We start from the raw sequence: 25,374 nt of genomic DNA, 5'->3' as shown, positions 1-25,374 counted from the left end.
TGTTGTTAATATATTGTGTTAGATAGATGGCAGCTAAATCTGTAAATGGGTTTACTGTGTTTTTATTTGAAAATTTCACTTGAGAAAATAAGTTTTTAACTAATTAATCTAAGTTTGATTTTTTTGTTTTTTACTAATTCATCACTAAAATCTTTGAGTAATCACCATTATTCATTTTGTCTATGACGTTTTTAACAGATATTTACTTTAAAATCATTGGATTAAAGTAGAATCATCAAAAAAATTACAAATTACAAGAAAGCTTTTGTAATATCTTTCGTTTATCCTTTACTGTGACTCCTGTAAAATACAACTGCTCAGCAAAACTACCAAATGTCACTCATAAGTCCAGTACAGCGAAATTTCCTTGTAGTCTTCTAAAAGAACAATTCTCAAAACTTCGTACTCATAGGATTTGTTCATTCCAACTGCGTCATACTCCAGCACCGTTTGCGACACCCTTGGGCAGAGAGATTTGCTACACCAAGGATGTAGATCTAAAATGTCCTTTGCAAAGTGTGCAAAATGTTTCATTTTTCCAATGAGCCGTCAGCCGTCAGCCAATTATGTAAATGTTTGCAATTATGTAAATGTCTGTTTCTTTTCACACTTTACATTAATCTCTAAATTTAACTGACAACCTGACTGTTATACATATATAACATCAATTCATGCCTGTTAATGTCTTGTAGAGCATTGGAGTTTGAAGTTTCCAAAATTTTGACTGAAACTATGAACTGTATTAACCTCGCACACGCAGCCTCAGTTGTGTTTCTGATGGTACAGAGGAGCTACAACTTTTAGGTATTTCACAAAGCGAAACAAATGAAAACACGACGACTATATTTGAGCGACAAAATGAATGAGCACTTTTCTACAGCTATGGTTTGTTTCATCCAGATGCCCTCTTTAGGGTTTTACTGATCTCGGCTCAGCAGTTCGGTCCTCCAGCTAATCCATGCCTAGCACTGAGAACAACAGATAAACACAGCCTGACGTGTGTAGATATCGCCACAAGAACATGCGCAGCGTGACCAAATTCCGTTTATCCAAACCTAAAGCCTCACTGAGAAAGACGGGATCAAATTATCTGCTAATCCTGGCTGGTATTCTATGAAATCACTAAAAAGTGGAATTAGATTAGACTGAGACTTAAACCGAACCGACATTCAGTCAAAAGGGTTTCTTTAAAGAGATTGAAGCCATACGTTTCTTTGAAACATCTAGATAATAAATGCCTACGCACGCTTGTGTGCGGCCGCTTGTCTTCGCAGCCATCCGAGGCTTCTCCCCGCAGCATCGGATCAGCAGTTTCGAGGAGGCCAAAGGTCTGGACCGAATCAACGAGAGAATGCCGCCGCGGCGCGATGCCATCAACAGTGTGGGCCTGTCGATGGGCCGCATGAATATGGGAGAGCCCAATGGGACCGATAGCAACAGCAATATACAGTGATGGATGCGTACTGTCGCAGGGCCGGACGCAGTTACTGCAGTTACAACACCCTTATAGCACCATCATGACCGATCTCTGTACATAGACATATTCAGTACGCAAAATCATTGCACACAAATGCAGTATTTCGAATACCTGTTTCACACACAAACACGCGCATACTCACATGATTATCTACCCCTTCCCTTTGCTGTATGTTAAAGGCTTGAGTGTGGTCGGACTTTACGAAGTTTTCTCTATGTAGAGAAGAACTATGACTCCCTTGAACCTGCACGACAAAGAGGAGCGTAACTAGGAAATGAGCGGAATGGGAGCAGCTACAGCGCGTCGGCCGTCGCCAGCGTCATGCGGCCGTGTCCGCGGAATGCCTTGTGTTGACCAGGAGCAAGCCAGGTCAAGGTACGGCCACCGGGAATCGAACATTCAAGAGTATGCTTCACGGGATTCCTGATAATGCTTTAACGGTATCCATGCAGTTCTAATTGACAAATGTGCAATTCTTCACCAAGAAGGGCCGGCGGCTTATCCGACAACGATAATTGCAGCCGCAGACTGATCTGAGCCCTCGTCTGTTATTGTCGGGAGGAGATTCCTGTTTGCTTTTGTAGCACAACACTTCCACCCAATTTTGAGTGGAGGTCCACTCTTCCCGTCTGGTCTCAGGCTAACTAGCTCTCGGGGAAAAAATAAAAAAGTCTGAAACTTAAGTTGTGATAAGAAGAAAAAGTCTCTCCTGAGCGTTGGTATGTAAATATCATACTTGGAACGTTTATATTGCACACCTGATGCAAGATGCAGCTCGGCAGATATGGAATGCTTTACAATATGTAAATGAGGGGACGCTGGTTATAATGTGAAGTCATTATGAAATTAATTCCCTTTCCACAGTCTTGCTACCAAATGGCAGTGATGGCCAACAATCTCTGGCCTAAAAAGTAGACATTTTTATTTTACAAAAAAAAAAAAACATACTCCTCTGCTGTCAAGACATGAAGTCTGAAGAAGAACATCTTTGTAAAGCATTTATATTGAAGCATCGGTGCATGCACAGTTAAGTTATTTGATAATAATGTGAATTATTTGTGCTCTGTGTTTCACTATGGTAGGATTTTTTTCTTGTTTCTCTGGTTCATATGAGGAATAATGAATAATTTATTTTGCACATAATGTTAATTTGCTTCTTTTGTATTCACTTTGTGTTACGTTGATTTTTCTTCACAATTATCTTCATCACCTGCCTCCCGTTTCTTTTAGCGCTGTACAGAATGACGGTACACTGAATCAAAGGTGTGGACTCCACATCTTTATCAATGTACAGCGATTGTTTTTAATGAAATACGAATTAGTATCGAATGACCACAGTATATACAGAGGCACAAACATTTGGGCGGCCAAAAGCATGATTGCATGGTAAAAAAAAGAAAAAAAAAAGAAAGAAATTGTGCTGTTATAAGCAAAACGCAGCAAGGCACATTTGAACAGGATACGCCGAAATAAATTGCTGTGACAATTTAAAGGACAAAAGTGTACTCTCATACATCTTTATTACTCGTTATTTGATATATATGATCTGGTTATTATATTTATTATGAACATTATTATTAATATTCAAGCTCTCTGATAGTTGCTCTTTCTGTTTCGTTGCTCCTTGGTTGATCTTGCTGTGATTCTTTGGGCTAGGTTGAACCCTAACCCCCCGGCAACCCTTTGCCATGGCGACTGTGCCACAGTTTCATTTCTCTCTCTCGCATTCTCGCTTTCATTATCTCTCTTGATTTCTCTCACTCTCTCTTTCATCTCTCTATTTCGCTCAGCCGCTCTTTTGGTTTCAACTCCCCAGTCACTAACACTGTAAGCATGCCCCATGGGACGATTCACTTTTTTACTCTTGAATAAAGTATGCATGAACCTTTGGTATTGATACTGAGCCTTTATTTCCTGGAGAAAAAAAAAAAACAAACATCCTGAGCCATTCAATCCTACACTACACATTGTTACTCTTGGAGCTCTTGGAGCTTTTGTCTTGTCCCATCAGGGGTCCCGCAGTTTTCGCGCAAAAGGCAAATTTTGCTGACCCACCACTCACCCTATTTTTATTTTAAGCTTGGGTCCTACCGGGAATTGAAGCCATGCCATCTGTGCGAAGGTCAGCAGCTTCTACCATGACTACCAGTCTCTAAGATTGCAAACTTAAACAGCTCTAAGATGATCTACTCCACTGCATTATGAACAATCCCCCCCGTGGAATAGATAAATTACTGAAATTCTAAAAAACTCTATATTAATAAACAGAATACTACAGTAGGCCTGCTTTGAACATACTATGGTAAATATTTGTCATGGCTTCTGCTTTAAGGCGGCAGACTCAAAGGTATCAGCTATGAGGCTGTTTTAAGAACCCAAGTATTATTCTTTGATAATACAGTGCTTTTGCTTTCATTTTTCGCAGTCAATGGAGACAGTAATATTTGAAGTCAGCAATGGTCCACAAGTACTGTTCACCTGACTTGAAGGCTTACATCCTCAAATACTGTCCCTACTACCTACCAAGAGAATTTACATCAGTATTTTTGGCCGCTGTCTACGTTCCTCCGTGAGCCAACTCCACAACTGTGCTTGGCAAGCCACATGACATCATCAGCGTGCTAGAAACGGCACATCCAGATGGTTCAGTTCATCGTAGCTGGCCGTTTTAACCAGTGCAATCTAAGGACTGTACTCCCCACATGAAACTAGCATTTAGAGATTCCCACATGTGACAAGAACATATCAAGAAGATCATAAAAGATGCACACAAGGCAAATCCAGTCGTCAAACAGGTTAGGGCCGTTAGGCTGTGGCCAAATGTGACTGAGGACATACGGCAAGACTGCTTTGCCTGCCCACAGTCTCCAGGATGGAGGTGACCAGACTGGTGGCGTGATGTCCTCAGCAGCTTCTACAGCTGCATTGTTGAGTCCATCCTAACCAACTGCATCGCCGTGTGGTATTCCATACATCAGCATCTATTTGTTTCCACTGAACTGAAAAGAGCCTCCTGCTTGGCTAGCTGGCACTGACCCAGAAATGTCGCTCATCCCTTTCTTTGGGAGGAGAGAACAAACAAAAGTGAATCAATTAAGGTTTGATGCTGAGATGAGACTCTGTTTGTACAACAGATGTCTTCCTCTTACCGAGCTCCTCTGACAACATTCGACTAGACATTTATCAACTTGAGATGTGCTGAGCAAAATGCAACTCATTCCATTTGATCTACTTCCAGATCCACAAATCCACTCTTCCTTATGGGAACTGGAGCTAATTGTAGAAATTAGTTGCAAGAACATGATCAGGCAGGTGGCAAATTTAAACCTTGATGATCCATTATAGGTTTCGAACATAAAGTAAATAGGTTCAGAAATGACCCACTGCAGCTCCCAGGCTGCTGGCCAATGATGCCAGCACCTTAACGCATTGCTATGCTTTGGTAGCAAACATTACATTTTGGGGGTCTAGCTCTGCATGCTTGTTCACTGAATTGCCATCGCTTTGAGCAATTTAGGAAAGACTCAAGGGTATCCGAAATCTTAAAGAAAAAAAAAAAAAGGCCAGATGTTCAAAATGTTGAAAAGACATCTTAACCAAAATGAAAAAGTGCGTGAAAAAGAACTTTATAATGTTGAATGGGCGTTGACTAATGGAAAGCCGAATACATTTGCAACACACTGGAGATCAACTGAACAAAAACTCAGTGCAATACATTTTAGTTCTACACAAAAAACTGAAATTGCAGTAATAATAATCAGTTGAATTACATCTGTTAGTTAGTTTAATTTCAAACTGGGCACTCTTTATCTTCATTTATTTAATAGTATCTGGAATTGGAACCTCCTCAAATTTAGATCGGTCCAAGGATGGACTGGACCAATCCAGAGCTTACAGACCTTTACGCAAAAGTATCACAAACTGGTCCAATCTGATAATTGAAGAAATAGTTTTGTAAGGCAGTGACAACGACATCTACATGGTAAAACGGTCACATGGTACGTTAAAGACGTATCAAGGAATCTGTTCCAAATTCCTGCTAAACGACGACATCTTTAGCCGGTAATCGTTACTGCAACCTTGATAAAGCACTCGCGTTTTCATAGCTATTTATCACATGTGCACCTGCTGTATTTTATTCCTAACGTATATTTCATCTTATCTTACCTTCTGAGTAAAGTGAACCCAGCACTGGTGATTACTCTTGCCATATGTTACATTCCAATTCCTGCTGACGGCCTTAAAATTCCTGACAGCAAAACAGTAAACCTCCGTTTTGGGTTAAAATACCTATATTCAAAAATAAAGATTGCTTGTTGACATGAAAGGACCACTTAAGTGAGTTCAATATTGGTTTTATATGCAGGGCCGGTTCACTTTTCAGGCAATCTAGGCAGATGCGAAGGCCACTGGGCACTAGAGGGCGTCAAAAATTCACTTTGAACATAGAAGCCTGGTGAGCACGTCCACCTCACAGTTCAGATCGTGGGTTTGCTGTCAGCTCTGACTTCCCTGTGTAGAGTTTGCATGTTCTCCTTGAACCCACGTAGGTTTCCTCACGGTTCTCCGGTTTCCTCCCACATATCAAAAACATGCATGGTAGGGATTTTGGACAGTCTAAATTGTTTTTTGGGTGCCTATGTAAGTGTGCATGGTTGTGTGTCTTTGTTTACCCTGCATTGATTGGCAACCAGTTCAAGGGTGTAACCCACCTACTGCCTGAAGATAGGTGGAATAAGCACCGACATGTTCCTTCCTTCCTTCGTGAGGATAAGCTGTAGCCTTGTTTACAGTTATCATGTAGGTGGTGTAGGTCCTAATTTACCTGTAATATTATACTTCTTCTTTTATCTCAAACTATCAGCTAAATTTTACATTAGATTCACGGGTTACATTTACCATTGCCCATTTTTTGTACACCCATGTATAAATGTTCTGAAACTAATACATTTACAATGTTGCAGAAAGCATTCAGGCAATATTTGTTCGAACATCAATGTATTTTTAATGTGAATCTGATCAACACATAACAAGCAAAACATCGTGTTACAAAGAACAGAAACAAAAAAAGTAATCTGATTCCTCACCTGACACCACAGCTGCTTGACAGACTGCAACTGCTCTCAAAGGTTGCATCAGAAACGTCATTCCAACTTTACGTATAATCTGGACCTCATTTGGGGCTATACTTGTTCACAGCGTTGACATAGATGAATTCCAAACAATGGAGCATTGTTTCTTGACTTACTGTAACTTCAGTGTTGTGGTACATTGTAAGACACCACAGTTCACTTGTATCTGGCAGCAGCGGCTTTAATAATACACACAAATTATAAGGTACGGTATGTAAGGTGCCGTATTTACCAGATTTTTTCGAGTACAAATTTAAGTCCGCCCCGTGTTTTTACTGTGAATTTGACTAAAACACTTGTATAAGTGGATACTTGCGATTATTGGTTACATATGTCATGGGTGTCCAATTAAAACACATCATGGTGTGTTATCAATCCGTCCATTGATTTTCTAGAGCAGCTTATCCTCACATGGGCCGCTGGCTTGCTGGTGCCTATCCCAGCTTACTTCAGGCAGTAGGCGGAAAGAACAATTTTTTGCATGTTTTTGGAGTGTGGGAGCAAGTTGGAGTGCCAGAAGAGAACCCACACGGGCTCGGGGAGAACATGCAAACACCACATTGGAAGGTCAGAGCGAGGTTGATTTGAACTCAGGTTCCTGAAATATGAAGCGGATGCGCTAAACACTGCTCCACCGAGCCGCCCTCGGTGCGTTATTAAAATGACAAAATTACTTTTGTGCGAGTTTGTCGAGCGTAAAATTATTGCAATGTACGCTATATTTCTTTTGTGACTTAGTTTGTTTTACTTTTCACACTCAAAGCGTGACGAAAAGTTGATATTTGTAAATGTTAAAGATAAACAAGTATGTCTAACATGTTTACGCTTTGTAAAAGACATGATACGACTTACAAGAAACTTATATGGAACTCAACTTGTACACAATAAAAAATACGGTGCTTCAGGAAGCGTATAAAAATAATAGCAAACATTTACACTGCGAACATTAGCGATTTAGAGGCGGCCATTTTGCCACTTTCTGCCGATTGAGGCCTTGTCTACGTGAAACTGACTCATTTAAACCAGCGTAGTTTCTCCGTCGTTGTTGCTGTTTGTTTTTTTAAAGAAATCTCATCTATACGAATCCAGCACAGGGCGATTTAATTCGTGAACAAGCATTCCAAGTCACTAGGTGGCAGTAGTGTCGCCAAATTCTGTCCAATCAGAAAGAACTTCCGCTACATGTAGACAAGGCCTGAAAATGACATCACAGTTGCTCAAGGCATAACAATCATCTCACACTAACCTTGAGATGGACAAAACGGGTGGATTTTGCTGCTTAAGTAATATTCCACAAATCTAATATAATTTGAATGCTGAGTGTTTTATGATTAGGAAAATGAGGGCACATGTAACAATTTATTGAGATATTAAGAACGTTTTTGACTGAGATATCTTACTAGCCAAATCATTTTGGACCGAAAGGATAAAGTCTTTAATTGAACAGAGCTTGTGTTTTGACCATTTGGTTGTGTAAAGTTGTTTTTATCCTCTTCACATAGAGGGATGACTATTGAGACAGGTCCGACTTGTTCTCCTCCTATTGTTACATTGTAAGCAGCTGACATCAGCTGAAACGCTGACTCTACTCTAACAATGACTTTCCGTGTTCCCGGTTGAACTAAACAAGCCCGTTTAATAATTCTATTTTTGATAGAAGATGATTGGAAATTTCACACTGATGCTGGTTGGGGTTTGAAAAACATTTTTTCATCTCAAAACACAAACTGTGGTTGATCTTCTAACCCTAACCTTTGGTCTTCAATAGCCTGTGAATGAAATTACCAGGATCAATGAGAGAAAAAAAAAAGGCAAACTGGTTTTATCCATTGGGTAAAATGTGAAGACATTTTGTAATGAGTTAATTGTGGTCCACGCCTGCGTAAAAGTCTCCTTGATGACATAACGACAGCTCGTAACATTCTTATTTAAAAAAAAAAAAACAAAGTCAAGAACTTTTTAAGCACGCCTTCATGAACATATTCCATGGCACTATCTTCTGGCAGCTACAGATGGGTCTTGTTTTTTTCATTCCAGACATTTCTGCGTATGATTTGTTGCGTGAGTGGGCGCGTGCCTCTTTACCCCGTCGGTGACTCTGAAAAGCACTTTGTCTTCCGACTGCGTGTATAAAAAGTGTCAAGCTTGAAGATTTCTGATACCAAAAGGGAAAATTACATTTACAACTGGATGAGACACATCACCAGTGCTCATGTATGGATTTGGACATATTCATTGGAGTTCTGAGAAGAAAACAACTGTTTATTATTTCATCAGTAGAGAGCAACGGGTGAATAAGAAATTAAGAAACATTGTCTCAGCTGGTGACTAAGTACTCTGGTGATTCCCATATTGTTCCATACAATTTCCACTGTTTGGACTCATTGTTGGAAATGTTAGGTTGGTACCCTCGAAAAACTGTTGATTGAATAGGGATATTTACAGTACGTCAGTTTGAACCAACTCGGTGTTGTTTTTTTAAAGTTTTGCACAAAACCACCCAGAAAGCGAAGTCATACTGACACAAATCTTGGCTGAGTCCCTTTTTGCCCCATAATCGGTTATTTTGAACCCAAATGCTTTTAGAGTGATAATAATTTCCTTACCGAGTGTTTTTGATTGGCTGAAATATCTAATGTTGTAAAGGTGACATTGGCGGCTGTGGGGTGGCCTTTATTTAACGCAAGCGGAACCTTTTCATAATTACAGTACAGCAGCAACAATAAAAGAAAAAAAAACCACACATACACACCACAAGTAATTGAAAAATGCATTGGTGAGTCAGACAGGTGTTACACAACTGTGAATGAGGTGGGATTCACGTAACATGTTCGGATCCGCTTGGGTAACGCAGGCTCACGCAGCCTCACCTCCATCTTGTGTGGTGGCAGATTATAGAATAGAATGGCAATAATTTGACAAAACATTTTATCAAACAGCTATAGCTTTATAATATTCTTAGTTTATTGTTCCTGTTTAAATAAAAACATTTATCTACAATTATATGTTATTATAAATGTTCTATAGTAAAAATAAAAATGCGACTGACTGTTGTGTATAAGTTAGTGAATCAGTGGTGTTATTTCTATTTAGCTTAAGTATGCAAATAGGCCAAAAGCTTTTTAGTAAATGCTTAACATCTGACTCAAAATTACATATTACAATTATGCTTTAGAATTAAAAGAAAACACCAAGAACCAAAGCATACTTTTGTACCTTAAATGTCAAACGCGGTTATATTGGGTATCCCAAAAGTGTCTTTTTAATTAAACAAGTTTTTTTTTTTTTTTTCTAAAGCAAAGTGATGGACAAATGTTATTGGAGAAGAAGATGCTCACAAACAGGCACATTTTACACTCATTGAAATACATTGGAAAAAAAATATTAACAATTAAACCCTAAAAATTGTCTTAAAACTGCTAGTAAACATTAAACTCTGAGAAAATAAGACAAAAAAAATGAAGCTTTTGATTACCAATGGTAGCACAGAATATTTGGAGTGAACAAGATTTTGCTGTAATGTTTTCTTTTATGCTACGTCGTTGATCAACTGAAAAATTAAGATACAGCCGATAAATACAAATTATGTGCCGATCAAATCCAGCCGATTAGATCAGCGTATTGTCAAACCAAAATAAAATGTCACTTCATTCGCTTAGTATTTTTTTAGTCACACATACCGTACAGGCCAAAAGTTTGGACACACCCCCAGTCAATTTCCGAAAGAAATGATGGCCACTTGTTTTTCTTTAGTTGCTGATTGTTTCTTGCCGCCTGCATATGAACCTGACTTATGCACAACACAAGTGATGGTCCCAACGCTATTGCTAAAGCAAGAAATTCAACTAGTTAACCCGAATAAATCAAGTACAGGTCAAGTGAAAAATATTTCAAGTGACTACCTCTTGAAGTTCACCGAGAGAATGCCAAACGAGTGCATACCAAAAATGTTCATTCATAGTTTTGGCGTCTTCAGTGAGAGTTTACAATAAAAGTAAATAAAACAAATTCAATGAGAACGTGTGTCCAAACTTTTGACCCGTAATGCGTATCTTTCTCTGGCTCATGAGTGCACAGAAAATTCAGATTTGAAGAATAAAAAAAAATCTTATAAAAAATGTACCATCAAATGAAATGACGAGATAAAAGGTCAACATTGCAAAAACGTTCAAACAGACCCATCCTCCCAAACATTATTTTAGATGATTCTGACTTTTGTAATGTTGCATCAGTGTATTTCCTTGAAAACAGGGAGTCCACCAAGTGTCTTTGCAATTCTAAATGAGTGCTTGGAAAAATCTGTACTTTACTCACATCGTGCTTGGCATTTTCCGCTCGCCCTGCTCCGTGCCGCTTAATAAAGTACTGTACAATTAAAAAAACTCCAGCGAAAATTGCAGGAGACGGTTCGGGAAAGTTCTCCAACTCGAAGCCCCGCCCACAGGCGTGACACCTCAGCTGATGCAACCAACTCCTCCGTTATAAATTGATCGCCGGCTCCTCTCCGCAGTTGTCCTTCCTCCCTTGACACACGAGCGATATATGGAGAAAAAACGTAGTGAGCGTTCGGGGGAGACTCAGGAGTCGTACAAACAGGAATCACGATGGTCTATACCGCGGCTTTTTTTGGCAAAAAAGTGCCGGTCTTGGGAGACGAAGAAAGCGTCACGGACATGATAGGAACTTACTTTTTCAGGCTCGCATCGCTGCGCCAAGAAAAAGGAGGCAGTTCGCTCCGGCGGGGAAGCGTAGATAGCTGCGACGGGACCGACAGCCCTTTGCATTGTAAGTATGCAATTTAGTGATTTCTAAGAAATTATTTAAGATGCTACTACTATCATGAGTTTTACCCGGGGTTGTTGAACTAGTTAATCCAGCGGAAGGAGCGCTCGGCGAGCGCGTTTCTGACGTAAGTGGTGCGGTTATTGAATCAGCTGATGTCATGCTGAGATGTGCAGTTCACTTGCGCACTTTTGGTGACTGGACAATGATGTATTTTAATAGAAGAAATTGCACACACAGGGAAATCGTTTACAGCTAGTTGTGTTTTACAACCCATAGTTGAAAACCTGTCCAATTTTTCGCCCATCGCGCACACACTTTAATAAAATGCATGTACATTTATAGGGTTCAAAACACACTTTTAAAATATGTACTATAGCGTTTGTTAGTTTTATTTTCTTAACATCTTGCTGCCAAGAAATGGAGATTGTTTTGTAATATTGACTTCACCGCATGCCATGTTCATGCAAGTGGGGTCGCATTGAACATATTTTTGAACTGAACTCATTAACAGTAGCAAGGGAACATCCCTTCGTCTTAACTAATTCAACGTGGTACTACAAATCTGAATTGGGACTTCCCTGTATACTCTCAAGCCATAAAAAAGCAAATTATTTAAAAATCTTCACGATAGCATGGATTCACTTTTTGTTTCTTCAATGGTGTAACTAAGGAACTTGACGCTATGCTTCACAGCTTTTAACATGGATGCCGGTTTGGAGCAAGAAGAGCGAGTCCTTCAACAGGAATTGACACGCCACATCGAGCGCCGCCTGACCGAGGCCAAGGCTTCCGTCCTTCAGTGCAAGGTGCTGCTTCTACCGCGCCAGATGACCGCCAGGGTCGGCCGCGACGTGCTTCGCTTCTCCATGGATGAGCCGTGCGGGCTGCGAGGCGCCTCCATCGGGGTCTTTGTGGAGACCAAGAACGGCCTTAAGTCTTTGGGGTGTGTTTTCCCCGACTCCAGCGTCACCCCGACATTTGAATTGTCCGTCGTCTTTAAAGCCGACACGAAAGACGGCTGGCCGCCGCTCAAGCACATTTTTGAGGGCGGCAAAGTGTTAAAGCTGAAACCAGAGTACAAGCTGGTAAAGCAGAAGCTCTACTCCTCAGCCAGCCCGGTCATCCGTGAGTTTCCAGCAGGGGGTACCAGGTAGCCTCCGAGGACCACATGAGTAGCCCCATGTTACATATCTGAATGTTCAAGCTCAGGTTTTACAAATCCGCCAGCTCTGTTATGCAAGTTGTATAAGTGAATTTGAGAAGCGTAAATTTGTCTAAGTTGACTGCTAATTTGCACAAATTGTTGAATGTTCAAGTGTACACTGGATGCATCCCCTCTGGAAGGTGCAGGTCACATTCCTGATATTTTCTGTATTTGTATTTATGGAAAATAAAACATTTTTACGTACAAATTTCTCCAGTTTTTAAGTGAGCAATTCACACCTTCTACCTATCCGCTTACGATGAAATATCGAAATCCGTAACATGCTTGGCAACCACTAATTTGTTGAAATTTTGAAACAAAGGAAAAACATAGACAACCATTTGCATTTCCCCCTCAATACAGGAAGACCGAAGATGAGAAGTGAACCAAGAACCTAAAATCTGTGAGGTAGATGTGCTAACCGCTCACATCATACAGTAAAACGCCAACAAGCAAACGCTTGCATAAAGAAAGCTTTGCAACACTTATTCCACATTTTATGTTACAGCTGTAAGCTTCTCTTCGCTCAAAATTTTACTCACCATATTAATACTTTTTTTTTTTTTATATACAGTATAGTAAACCAAACTCTCCAGCAGGTTTTCATCCAAATCAGCTCAGTTTAGATTTAGTGCCGACCACTGAAGGACCAACAAGTTAAAGAAAAATGAGTTGCAGTTGTTCTACTGTAGTCTCTATTTGAGCAAATGCACGGCAAATAGGACAGCGTCGTAGTTTAAAACAAATCTTTTATTTAACAAATGTACAACAAAACATGATACATGTATCTGCTACCCAAACACAATCTCTAAGTGGTCCATCACATGGGCACAAAACATGTTTTGTCATTTTACTTTCATCTAGAACACAATACACAAGCTGTCTCGGCTCACGCCACAAATTCTGGCAAATATTCTAAAGCGTAACTGGACACATCAATATTAGTTCAGCAAAACCGACATGACACTTTTGACTCCTTTCAACCGTTGCTCCATTGAGGTTTTGTGCAGGAATGCATCTCTGGGCTATTTTTGCTTTCCTTTAGGTTGGTGCCATTGCAGTGCCAAACCTAGGACTGAACGATTGATCGTTTTCATCTTCATTTTCAATAGTAAAGACTTAAATTAGGACAACGAAAAGGCCGCATTTGTTTGCAATGATTTATGTTTACGCCACACATTTGGTGTATTTTTGTAAAGTAGTCATAGTGAACACTTGAAAGATTGCAATTTAGTGTTGCTGTTAATTATGGCTCATACCTGCTGTCTGACGAAAAACGGTCTAAATCTTACACACTATCCCTTTAATATGCTTTCGTATTGATTTAATACTTAAAGTATCTGTCTAGTGAAAATACACCCCTAGCATTGAATGACTTAAAAATACATGGGACACAAAGACCTAAAAAAAAAAAAAAAAAAAAAAAATTCAAACTGTGATGACAAAGAAAAAAATGCACTTCCATTATTTTTCAAAATCGTTCAGTCCTAGTTTACAACTGCTAATTCATCAAGTGCCTTGAACATCAACACAGCTCTTAGACATGAACTGTTCATTTGGAAACTGTGCTGGTGGGGCATTCAATGAAAGAGAAAATGGGAGTCAAGAACTGAACAAAGTACAAAAACAACATTGTCACGCAACAGTACTAAATTGTTATTTTCCATTTGTCAGAATGGAAAAAGCCACACCAGCAACTCCGAATCAAGTTCTGCAAAACATATTTGAAGAAAAATAAATTAACGTTAAAAAAACACACGTGTCAAAACCGACAACATTCAAGTCAATAGGTGGAAAACAAATTACCAGCAGAAGTCTTGTTTTTCACATCGTTTATCTTTCCAACATTTTTTTTCATAATCCCAAATGTCTTTGAATGTACCACCAAATGAGATGTGAATGGGATCCTAGGTTCGAAATGCAGAATAAAAAAATAGATGTCGCTCGATGGAAACATCAACACGCCTGCACATACCATATTGCTCATCTATGGAAAAGAACTAATGCACTAGCGCATGTGCTAATACACGAGGCCCACACACTGAACAACTCGCTCTACTGAACTACCCGACCAAAATCACTTTTTTTTTTCTATCTTCGTAGCCTCCCTGGGTCTTGCTCAAGTCTATTTCTTCATTTTCAGGTCAGCCTCCATTGCACTACGGCGCCCCCTGGTGCCGCCATCCTGTAGTGAACAAAGAACAAGAACTCGCTTTTTAGCTTGACAATTGCAGATCAGCCGGACAAAATGAGGTGATGTAACGGTGGCCTACACGCACAGTACATAGAATGCCTCTCGGGGGTGTTGGTGGGTTCCTTCTCGGATGGAGAACAGAAAAAAAAAATGATCGAATGAAAATTCAACTCAAGGGGGATAAAAAAATAATTACACCATGCAGACGGGACAGAGACATGAAAGAGGCGTGGCTGAGTGTGCCGGGACTGACTGGAACCAGTTTACTGGAACAACTTGACAAATATCAAGTGAGTGTTCAAAGATGGAACCGTCTTCCCCAGCTCCGTCCCTCATCTTTTGAGTTGATATCGCTAAGAGTCCCAATAGACTTGAATCATGCCACAAATGTCAAACTGAAGAGAGAAAACAAGTGAGGTGATGAGGTGACTGCCATGACAAAAAGCGACCACAGCCTGCCTCTGCTGAGATCTGATCAATAACCTGCATACTTACAAAGAGAGAGAGAAGGAAAGCAGGAGAGGCCATTGGGACCATGTCCTGCAGAAGGACACACATTGGAGTGAGGAGAGAGAACACGCATACGCGCACAGGCACATGTGAGAGAGCGAGCGCCGTTGATGCGTCCGGCAAAAAGGCAAGCGCTTGGAAAGTCGAGCGTCCAAAGAAAAGAACACAGACGCCTGCACAATCACACGCTCGTAAACATATGGTATTCGATCCTATTATTTTACAGTTATGCTTTTTTCTGACTGACGCTGTCGCAGGGGTATTGATTTATTTCTTTTTCCACGAATCGATAATATTGCTCAGTCCTCACGAGGGCGTTCGCAACTTATTGGTCAATCTTAAGTATTGCAAACGGTCTGCTCTCTGATGATGCAATGTTGGTTGAACAATCGTGCAGATTTTTTTTTCCCCCCCTCTCCTTTTGGAAAAGTGAGGATTTTGGACAAATGCGAATGGTGTGTGAGAATATTTGTTCATTTTGAGTGCCCTGCAATCTGCTGGCAACCCAATTTCGTGTGTACCCTACCTACCGAAGACAGCTGGGATAGGCTCCAGCATGCCTGCAATCCACATAAGCGATTTTGTCATTGGAAAGCATTTCCGAAATGTTATTTTAAATATAAAGTTGACAAATGGCCCGAGCCAAGTAGCAGGAAGACACGTACGCACGTCCATACGCACGTCCATACGCAGACAGACAGACAGACAATGTTGGTGACGAGAAGTGAAGCCACATGCAGGAAAAGATATTGCTAGGAATTATTGCGCCATTGCATTTCAGGGTGAGCAAGCAGAATAAAGGTCAGAAATAAAAGGACACAATGTCTCAGGTTTCCTGTGTGCGCCTAGTGTGTTCTTAAATGTGTATATCATAATAACATTAAATTCAACAGTCACGGAGAATATAAAATCAAATATCAAGGTAATGGAGGATACATACTGTATACCAGTATGTAATTGTTTTTGCTTCCATTATACTGTACATACTGGTGATTGGGATACCACGGATTTGTTGGAAAAGACTGGTCACTGGCAAATAATCAATTTCACTTTTGCAGTCTATCTGTGGTGGTGACTTTGAGCAAGTTGTGCAATGTATTGCCTTGTACAACGCAAGACGCAGATGTAGTTAAAGGTACATTTTCAGCACAAGGGAAAAAAAAGCCAACTCATTCATTGTCAGCCCAGTAAAAAGGATCTTTGACGTCTATAATCTTCAATGGCAGTGAATAGGCAAAGTGTATCATTTAGGCACTTGGGATTTGTACTTTGCTGGAAGATAAACACACATTCAAGCTGTAGTGTTACAAGGTCCCTATGACAGATGCCAGAATCACTTCCGTCATATATCCATTTTACAAGATCTTGAGCATGCCGACTCATGGAAGTGTTCCAAAAAGTGACATCTCAACGCTCAGAGTAAACTAAAGCAAATCCCCTGCCATTTTGGCCACATGCCCATGAGTGAAAATTAAGATATAGAAATACGCCCTAGTTTTTATACAATCTAGGGGACTTCATTTTATATATGGTCTTCAACATATTTACACATATAATTTAGGTATGTGTAAAAAAAAAAAAAAAAAAAAAAAAAAATCTGATTCTTGATATAATTAATGTACTGTCCGAGTTCAAATAAATCTCTACACACCTGAGGAACCAGGATGCCATTTTCCCCTCATTTAAGTTGCTCAACACACCTTCTCAGCTGGCTCTCCCGGTTTGCGATTTCCCTCTCTGCCACGGAGGCTCTTGGCGGAGATGGCACTTTCTGAGGTCTGCATAATGAGCTGCGTGGCCAGGAACTGCTGGACGTGCTCCAGGACGTCACGCTGCATCTCCAGGGCCATGTGATAGACGTCGTGGTCTGACGAGTTGTACATGACGGCGTTCTGAAACATCAGCATGATGTCCCGCTGGAATTCTGCTGTTGTGCGGATCACACCGGATTCAATGTTCTTCTTGATGGCGGAAAGGTCCATTGGTCTGTAACGGAATGAGTTTGGATGGATATTACAGCGGTATCTTGACTTTGGAGGGCAATGAGTTATGCATTTTTAATCAAAAGGGAAGCCAGGTCTAAAACTTCCTTTACAATTATATGCTCTACGTGTGGCCACTAGGACTGTGCAGACTGATCCAAGTAGTTGATATTGTAATAATGTCAATTGCAAAGCGATAGTCCCCATCTTTCAAACATATTTATTTGGTTTCTTATTCTTTTAATCATTTGTATTTTCAATATTTGTTAAACACTTTAAGTGCCAACGTAACAATATTACACCAAGCAACTTCTACAGCATTCCTCTATCGCTTATTATATTCGCTTTTATTCCCTTTTAAGGAAAATTTTAGTTAAAAAAGTCAAGCACCTATAGAGTTCATACTATTTTGGAGCAAGGTTTACTGATTTTATACATATTTTAAATCGGTTTATAGCTACATATCTGAGTGCAGTCCTGCTTTGATTCTAATCTCCATGTCTGCCTCCCCCATATTCCTTTATTTTTTTTTGCAGATTTATATTTTATTCATGCTAATTGTATTTATTTATAAGAAAGTTCAATTTTATTAAAAGAAAATGTGAATGAAAATACCCTAAGAGTCAATTAAACGAAAAGTACTCTGTATCTGTATCGTTATCAGTATCAGTTATACTGGCACCAGTATTTACTTGGAATAAATTGATACCAAAATCACACAGATCTATTTTATCTAGTCCAATAGTTTAATTATGGCATTTTATTAACATTATAGTTGCATTAACGATGCACTTTAGGAATAGGAGTTACATACATACACATTGAAAACTACTTTCTACTTAATTTTTCTTGTTTGAGATGAGCAATCTGTGTTTTCTTTACGCCTTTTGATTGGCAAAAGGAACTTTGTATTGTAAACTTTATAAGTGTGATTGTGATTCTTGATCAAACTGATCTGAACTCCACTCGTTTTGATCCACCTCAGGGGTTGCCATTTTGCCACCCGCTGTCAACTGAAAACGACATCACAGTTGTCAGAATGAATTGCAGCCACACTGCGATCTCACCTGTGTACAATGCTGTGGTAACCAGGGGCGATGTCATCTGAAACAGGCTGTAAGAAGACGCTGGCATACCTGAAGCAAGCAAGTTGAAGAAAGCTGAGTTCTGAAGATAGCATTCAGTGTGGAGCATGATGATGATGGAAAGTATTGATTTGTTTTCAGGGATGAGGCAATTCTATAGAGTAGCACCTGTGGTTAGCCGCAGCTCGCCACACCAGCATTATGGCTTTCTTCCAAATTTTCTGGGCCTGCACAGCCTCTTGGTCCTCACCACATGTAGATCTGGTGTGAATAAAAAATCGGGACTGTCACCCAAATGACCAAAGAATGGATGAGTACGGCGAACGGGTGGCTAATTACAGTTGGGACGAAGAGGCGGGGCTGCTGGCCAGTGAATCGGCAGTGTAGCGTTGCGAGGGCGGACCGTAACCGTCTTCGCTCTCGCTGGCTGCCCGCTCCACTTCGGACAAATAAGGACCCTCGCCCTCACCGCAATCCTCTTTCAGCTCCATTCCTTCTTCAGGATCGCACTCGCTCCCCGCTTCCTCCTCTTTTACCTCCTGATTTCAAGAAGCAGCAAGAACATCAATGGTAGCGTACGTTGTGTGCACAATTACTAGGAGAGTGTATAGTTGGACCAAATCATCATTTTCCTGTAGGTTTTCCAACTTTGACTAGCATAAACATGAGCGCTTATTGGATATAAGCACGTCTGGTGACGTGTATTTTTCTACTGAAGGAGGGTGTGGCCTAAGGACATCAACAACTTTGATCTTTTTCAATGGATTTTTTTTATGCTGTTTATGTCTATTACCTTGGACTCTCTGCCTGATACAGAACTGTCTTCAGAATCTGTTGGCCAAGAAATGATGATTGTTACTCTTATTTCATAAAAAGGTGCATCATGTTCTGTCTTTTTTGTTTGTTCACCTAGGCATGGTGGGTTGGCCTCTGGGTGGTGCCACTCCTCCGTATCGTTTTTCACTCCTGCATTTGTGTCTGCCTTTGTTTCCTCCTCCGTAACGTCACCTGCAGCAGCAATGTCGTCCGAGGTGGCACACAGACTATTCTCGCTTTCGGTCACAGCTGGCTCACAATTTCCCTTGACCTGTTCCTCTGCGCCTGTCGTTTCAGGTTGGTTTGGGGGATCCGGGCTGACGGGTGTAGGGACAGAGTGTGCCGCCGCATCGCTAGGCTCTTCTATGTGCTCGGAGACTTGGGCAGTGGGTGTTGGGTCTGTTTCCTTTAGTTCCTGAGTTTCCCAGGGGCCTGGCAAAGTGTGTCCTTCTGAGACGGCCTCTTCACATAGAGACAGTGCAGCTTCCACTGCTGCAGCGTCCAAAGCCTCCACCGAATCATCCACCTAGGAAGCACAGCAAGCATGACTTCTTTTTTTGTCTGGATTGCTGCCTAATGCTGTGCAATTGAGGTACTGGTAGCGTAGTGATAGATTTTGCTGCCTTTAGTGCATATGGTTCACTTAAGACACAACTGTTGCTGGATCAAAGCTCAGATTATTTAAAAAAAAATCTGAAAAATATATTGAATATCCACCCATGTCATTGCAGTGGAGAGATGTGGCATTGTGTGACTGACATCACTGAAATGCATCAATCAAATAATGTAAACTTGCAAATCTGATCAAATCACACAAACATCAAAAACATTTATAGTAAATATAAACTACTGTAAAAGCAGCAAACAATAAAAACACAAATTATTGCCAAGTTTGTTAAACCAATTAAAAAAAAAATCAATCAGCCAACTAAATTGTGCAATAATGTGAAATATTTCTATTTATTTATATTTAAGTCTGCTGCTATTGTTTACGTGTTTATATACATTTTGGACATGTGTTTTAATTTCATTTAATTTATTTCGGATCAACCCCTTGAGATGAAGAACATAAACCACCACATGGCTTCTTGCCTAAATTAAGATTGAGCTCCAGCTCACCTGGGACCCTAATGAGGACAAGCACTGTAGAAAATGGATGGCGTCATTTACATCTTTGTTGACTTGTAACTTTTAACCTGTGTGGCAGTGACATGAGCTCTGCCTATACTGCACACTATTGCCATCTGCTGTTCAAATAAGTGTCTTTTCAATGACGATATAATTACACCAGTACCACTCAATAATGAGATGTGAAGTTCATACCAAATATAAATGCGATCCAAATAATGATTTATACATCAAACCTTTTTTATGCAACACTACTATCCACTATTATCCATAAAAGAGAAAGTTTACTCAGATCAAGTGTGTACCTTTTCCTCAATGATGGCAATGATGTCACCTACGGTTTCCAGGTCTAATTCATCTCCCATATAAGAGACAGCGACAAGATCCTCTTCTACTAATCCCGTTTCTTCACCAAGCTCGGCCTTCACTGCAGCCTCAACTTCGCCCACTATGAAAAATAAAGGCTACATTATGATGCTGAAACAAATGTAATCAATACATGACATGACAGACCTTCTCCAAAAGAACCGATAATAGCTGGTAATCAAAGAAATGCAAAATAAATGTAAGAATTGTGTCTCAATTAACATCCTTCATGCACAAAAATCTAAAAATTGCTAAGGGAGTTTTTACATTGAAGGTTTAATTAACAGTAAAAAAGTAGCATAAGCAAAGCAAAGCAAAACTCACTTAACACAACAATGAGGACATTTACCTGTTAAGGCATCATGTCCAGTTGGTAACGGCGCGGAGACAACAGCAGCAGCCGTCTGTATCCCATTGCTAAGGCTTCCCGAGGAATCTCCGTCAGTAACCTGTAAGAGCACAATCTTTGGTTGTTCTAATAATAAACACAGTCTGAAATAAAACCAGGGCATCCTTAAAACTGACCAAAATAAAGGTAGTTGCAGGTGTGTAATATTTTCTTCAAGACATCATTCACAATATGAAAGACATGGTCGCAATCATATAATAGGAATATTTGAACATGGATGTTAGTTTGCATGTACAGTAGTATTTTTTCATGCAAATCATCTCAAATAAGTTATATATATTAAAAAAAAAAAAATGACAACACCAGTCTTTTGTTTCTTGAAGCTGGTTTGCCATAATTGGAAAATACTTGTTTTAGGCAAATCTATGAAAAGCAATCTTAAAGGATAACTAGGGTCTTCGTTTTGGAAAACAAACGGAAAGTTTTTTTTTAAGCATACATTGAAAACAAATTCTGACAAGGTATGATTTGTCTTTATTTAAGAGACCATCAGACAGCTCTTGCATTGCTGTTGTGGTCTAATTTTATTAATTTACTAGGACAACATTCATCACAGGCTAACAAAATTATTCTGAGAGGAAGCTCTTCTGCTTTTAATTTCATCTGACTGCAATCTCACATACACCATACGAACTGATAAATACACATAATAATCAATTTGTCTGTTGCGCATATAACTTAGCTTCACGAATCATTTGACTTATTAGTTTCTTGAATTGTTAAATTCAGGCTATGCTGGCTCTCACAAGGCGGGGGCTGGCTGAGATGTGGTTGCCTTTTTTCAGCAGTTCCGACAGTAGGGGAGAAGGCGGGGGTGTAGCCTTCTGAGGCAGGAGCCTCTTCTGTGACGAGTCTTCTACAAGAGCAGCAAGGCCACCGTCTTTAAGTCCTGTACCTAGAGCGTCTTTCACTGGGAGAAAAAAACCCACACCTTGGACCTGGAACAGCAGAAGAAAATCAAAAATGTTCAGCATGACAGCACTAAAAGGCTAACAATTGGCATTATGTAAAAATGGCGTTTTTTGCCCCTGAATGTAAAACTGCTTTGAAATAAACACCCATTATTTACAAAAAAATAAGAACTGACCACCAGCAAACAAAGACGAGGACGAGTTACAAAAAATAATCACTGAATAATCAACTATTGAAATAATCGTTAGTGACGGCCCTACCTACAAACACATTGAAGCATCCCTGAAAATGGATCGTGTTCAACATACACTTTAATGCAGACTAGCATGTACTTACAGGGTGGGTGCTGGCGTCATCTGAGCCAATGCCTGTGGGTTCTATGGGTGGGGTGGGGGCAGGGGCTGAGGAGTCTGTCTGAGAGTCCAGGCTAGTGGGACTGGCCCCCATAGGGGAACGAACAGCAACAGTGGGCAGACGCTTGGGTGTGTTTTTAATTGCCTGACGAGCTGAAAGTAAAACAAAAAGTCAAGAGAGTAATATATTCATACACTGATCATTCTTTTCTGGGTTTTTTTTTTTCGCTCATTGCAGATTTTCATTTATGACCACAGCCTTTTCTACTGCAGGTTTACATTGCTAATTTTCCTGCATACGACCCGCTTATCCACTGTGCTGACCCATATATTTTGTTAATGAAGGTAATTTCCTAGATTGTGGTACATTCAATTAAATTCAGGTCTCAAACACTTGGAAAAATATTTATTTACAACAGAAATTTAAGTCTACATTTTAAATTGTGTGGATTTGTCTTAAGTTAGAACACAGGGATCTGTAAGAGCTAAATACTCTTAAATCTGTTTTCTTTGACACTTCTCACCTTGATATGCCATTTCTGTTGCTTTCCTCTTTTGCTCTGCTTCCTCCTCATCCTGCTTCTTTTTTCTGTCATGGAAAAATGAAAAAAAAAAAGGAAAGAAACAATCTTATTTGAATGATATGGATGGTATAATAAAGAAAAAATAAAGCTGGTCAAGCAAATCTCACAATGTTATCTCAGCCCAGAGTTCTTTCAACTGGGGGTCCATGTGACCTGTTTGGATCAAATCCACTTCCTTTTTCAACTTCCTGTGGAGGGGAGGAATCACAGCGAGGGTGTAAGGTCGACTCTCTCATACATCCTTAAAACTTCCTGAAAACGACGTAACTACCTGTACTGTTCTTGCGTTTCTCGTAGTAGTTTTTTCAGCTCCTCTATTCTCTCAGTAGTGAGTCTACGAACAATTACATCTTCAATGGTCTCGACCACCTCGCCCTTCTCACCACGCTTACGTCTGGAACACAAGTCAAGTTTAACACAAAGTACAAATGTGGCAAAAGTGACAATTGATCACTGTTTTGGCATGTTGTCTGTGTATGTATTTGTGTATTTATGTACTGACTTTGGGGCTTCTGTGGCTTCCAGCAGTTCAGAGTATTGTGAGGCACAGTGCTGGAACATAAAAAGATGAATAAATGATCGTTAATAATAAGGACATTGATTAAATCCAATACTATCTGCTCAGCAGACAAGAGCTGGGATCACTTACCTTCTGTGAGAACCAGTCAGGTGGTCGACCGGGCTCAGAAAAAGGCTTGATGGCTCTACTTACAGATACCCTAAAAGTGTTATAAGAGGTTGATTCACATTAAGTTATCAACATCACACAAAGTGGCATTCTCTTGTACATAAGAAGAGAGTTATTAAGTGTGTCTACCAGTTTTGGTCACCACTCCTCATAACAGAGGAGGCCAGGCACAGTTTCTCCCTGACCGACCATGGCTCTGTCGGCCCCACATTCAGAATCTTATGTTCTGGAACAAAATATAGACAGACGCATTCGGCACTGATGAAATTACCAGAAGCATTATGATTAAAAAAAAAAAAAAGTACTGTATTCAGAGCAAATTGCATCTACCTATTGATTGCATATGAAATCAATTACAACTACTAGTATTACAGAATAACAATACTAATATTAATAATATGAAGAAGAAATTAATTTATTTAAAAGATCAAAATTATGAAGAGGTATATGGACTCATTGGAACAGGAAAAATGTGATCTTAAAATCAATTAAAAAATGACAAAATCATACATTTATCAGACAAAACAGATATACAAATGATTGAGAAGTTTGTATGGAGACTGCTAAGGATTTTTGAAAAATGGTGATTGTAGAGAATTTATGTTATACTCAAATGTGTTTCCCAAACAGTCAATGTTTTTACAAACAATAACCAAAGCACAGTTTTATTGAATGTGATGTACAAATAATTATCAAACATTACCCAATCAATACATCTAATGAAATTTGCATTTACATATGAATAAATTTATCATCCGCAGTAACCTAATTACAGTATTGCTTTTATGTGATTTTCGAGAATATATATAGTTTTTCTTGTAAATAAATCCTTAGTGACCACTACGCTCCAAACTTGAAGAAAAACCGAGAAATGAAATGCTATACAGTGTTTTTTGATAAAAATCAGGAGTCAAACACAATACATACACTAGTATTGTTGCTATTTGAAATTCGGGCTTTCTAGATTGTTTTGCCTTATTGATTTTATCACACCGTAGCAGATTACACACAATAACATTCAGCATGCAATTCAACACAGGTGATAACAAAAACTAAAATAGGGCGAGTTGGCGTATTTATTTTTGCACTTTATCGTGAGTGGCTGAACTAAACAATTGATAATAGTTTACAGCAATCCCTTTTAAATTAGGCTATATTGCTTGTAATGGAATCATGGCAGTGACAGTAACTGATTAAAGGGGACAGAGAAAATAGTAGAATTAATATAAGAAAACGCTAACAATTTGCAAATGAAACATCGGCGTTAGCTTAGCACTGAGATTACGGGGGAACACTATCGTGAGACACAAACAGCTACACGATGTTGTGTTACTTTAAACAGATCAAAGTCCAATTTTCATTTGATATAACCTATAGAACCGCGTTTGGAGTATATTCTCTAGAGATTTATGCTTTAAACTACGAAAAAAGAGGCCAATGAGGGAAAAAAATATTACTCACTTCCTATCCCGCTCGCCATTTCTTTTGTGACAACAAGGCCAAGGTCCCAACTTCTACCGGACGAATTTCAGTGGCACACAAGCGGAAATATTCGCACATGCCATAGACGTAAAACGATTTGGCCATGTTGAAAATACGTAAACAGTGCTGCCATTTTGAATGTGGGGGAAGTGGAATTACACACCATTCATATGCACATTTGCTTGTAGAAAATGCACTAAATATTCTACACCTATACTAAATGTCGCTGTGGATCAATTTCACCCCCCTATAAAAAAGTATATATGC

The 25,374-nt window shown here is 39.7% G+C and overlaps 3 protein-coding genes and 1 long non-coding RNA gene across 13 annotated transcripts in view; 2 read left to right on the top strand and 2 right to left on the bottom strand.

Annotated features, from left to right (window-relative positions):
- Positions 1-3,366, top strand: part of LOC148413593 (protein phosphatase 3 catalytic subunit alpha-like) — a 28,473-nt gene extending 25,107 nt beyond the window's left edge. For all 7 annotated transcript variants that reach the window (XM_088431112.1, XM_088431110.1, XM_088431113.1 and 4 more), the window contains one exon: positions 1,275-3,366. In XM_088431112.1, coding sequence (XP_088287238.1) covers positions 1,275-1,453 — 179 coding nt within the window. In that variant the 3' untranslated portion in view covers positions 1,454-3,366. The remainder of the gene's footprint in view (positions 1-1,274) is intronic.
- Positions 1-11,274, bottom strand: part of LOC148413592 (uncharacterized) — a 38,483-nt gene extending 27,209 nt beyond the window's left edge. The window contains exon 1 of the long non-coding RNA XR_015867583.1: positions 10,924-11,274. This is a non-coding gene — a long non-coding RNA (uncharacterized LOC148413592). The remainder of the gene's footprint in view (positions 1-10,923) is intronic.
- Positions 11,094-12,806, top strand: LOC148413591 (DNA damage-inducible transcript 4-like protein). The gene is made up of 2 exons (XM_088431117.1): positions 11,094-11,394; positions 12,088-12,806. The coding sequence occupies exons 1-2, from the start codon at positions 11,214-11,216 to the stop codon at positions 12,546-12,548; spliced, it is 642 nt and encodes a 213-aa protein (XP_088287243.1). The 5' UTR covers positions 11,094-11,213; the 3' UTR covers positions 12,549-12,806.
- Positions 12,807-13,330: 524 nt separating this feature from the next.
- On the bottom strand, positions 13,331-25,135 carry brd8b (bromodomain containing 8b). Of its 4 annotated transcripts, XR_015867670.1 has the most exons (20): positions 25,087-25,135; positions 23,755-23,851; positions 23,587-23,656; positions 23,440-23,489; positions 23,209-23,331; positions 23,045-23,125; positions 22,878-22,942; positions 22,337-22,506; positions 21,835-22,026; positions 21,029-21,128; positions 20,619-20,761; positions 19,279-19,711; positions 19,163-19,200; positions 18,709-18,908; positions 18,538-18,630; positions 18,352-18,420; positions 17,003-17,288; positions 15,288-15,332; positions 14,878-15,187; positions 13,331-14,783 (listed from the first exon to the last, which is right to left on the bottom strand). XR_015867670.1 is itself a non-coding variant. In XM_088432002.1 (19 exons), the coding sequence occupies exons 1-19, from the start codon at positions 25,103-25,105 to the stop codon at positions 15,146-15,148; spliced, it is 2,316 nt and encodes a 771-aa protein (XP_088288128.1). In that variant the 5' UTR covers positions 25,106-25,135; the 3' UTR covers positions 13,331-15,145. The 4 variants fall into 4 exon arrangements, 3 of the variants coding, with proteins under 3 accessions (XP_088288128.1, XP_088288127.1, XP_088288129.1); XM_088432002.1 differs by having other exon boundaries at positions 13,331-15,187; XM_088432001.1 differs by lacking the exon at positions 14,878-15,187.
- Between the last annotated feature and the right edge of the window lie 239 nt (positions 25,136-25,374).

The sequence above is a fragment of the Hippichthys cyanospilos genome, chromosome 13, assembly GCF_059441005.1.
Source record: "Hippichthys cyanospilos isolate Australia breed blue-spotted pipefish chromosome 13, RoL_Hcya_1.0, whole genome shotgun sequence".
In the NCBI taxonomy this organism is placed as follows: domain Eukaryota; kingdom Metazoa; phylum Chordata; class Actinopteri; order Syngnathiformes; family Syngnathidae; genus Hippichthys; species Hippichthys cyanospilos.
This window is presented reverse-complemented; position numbering and strand designations above follow the sequence as displayed.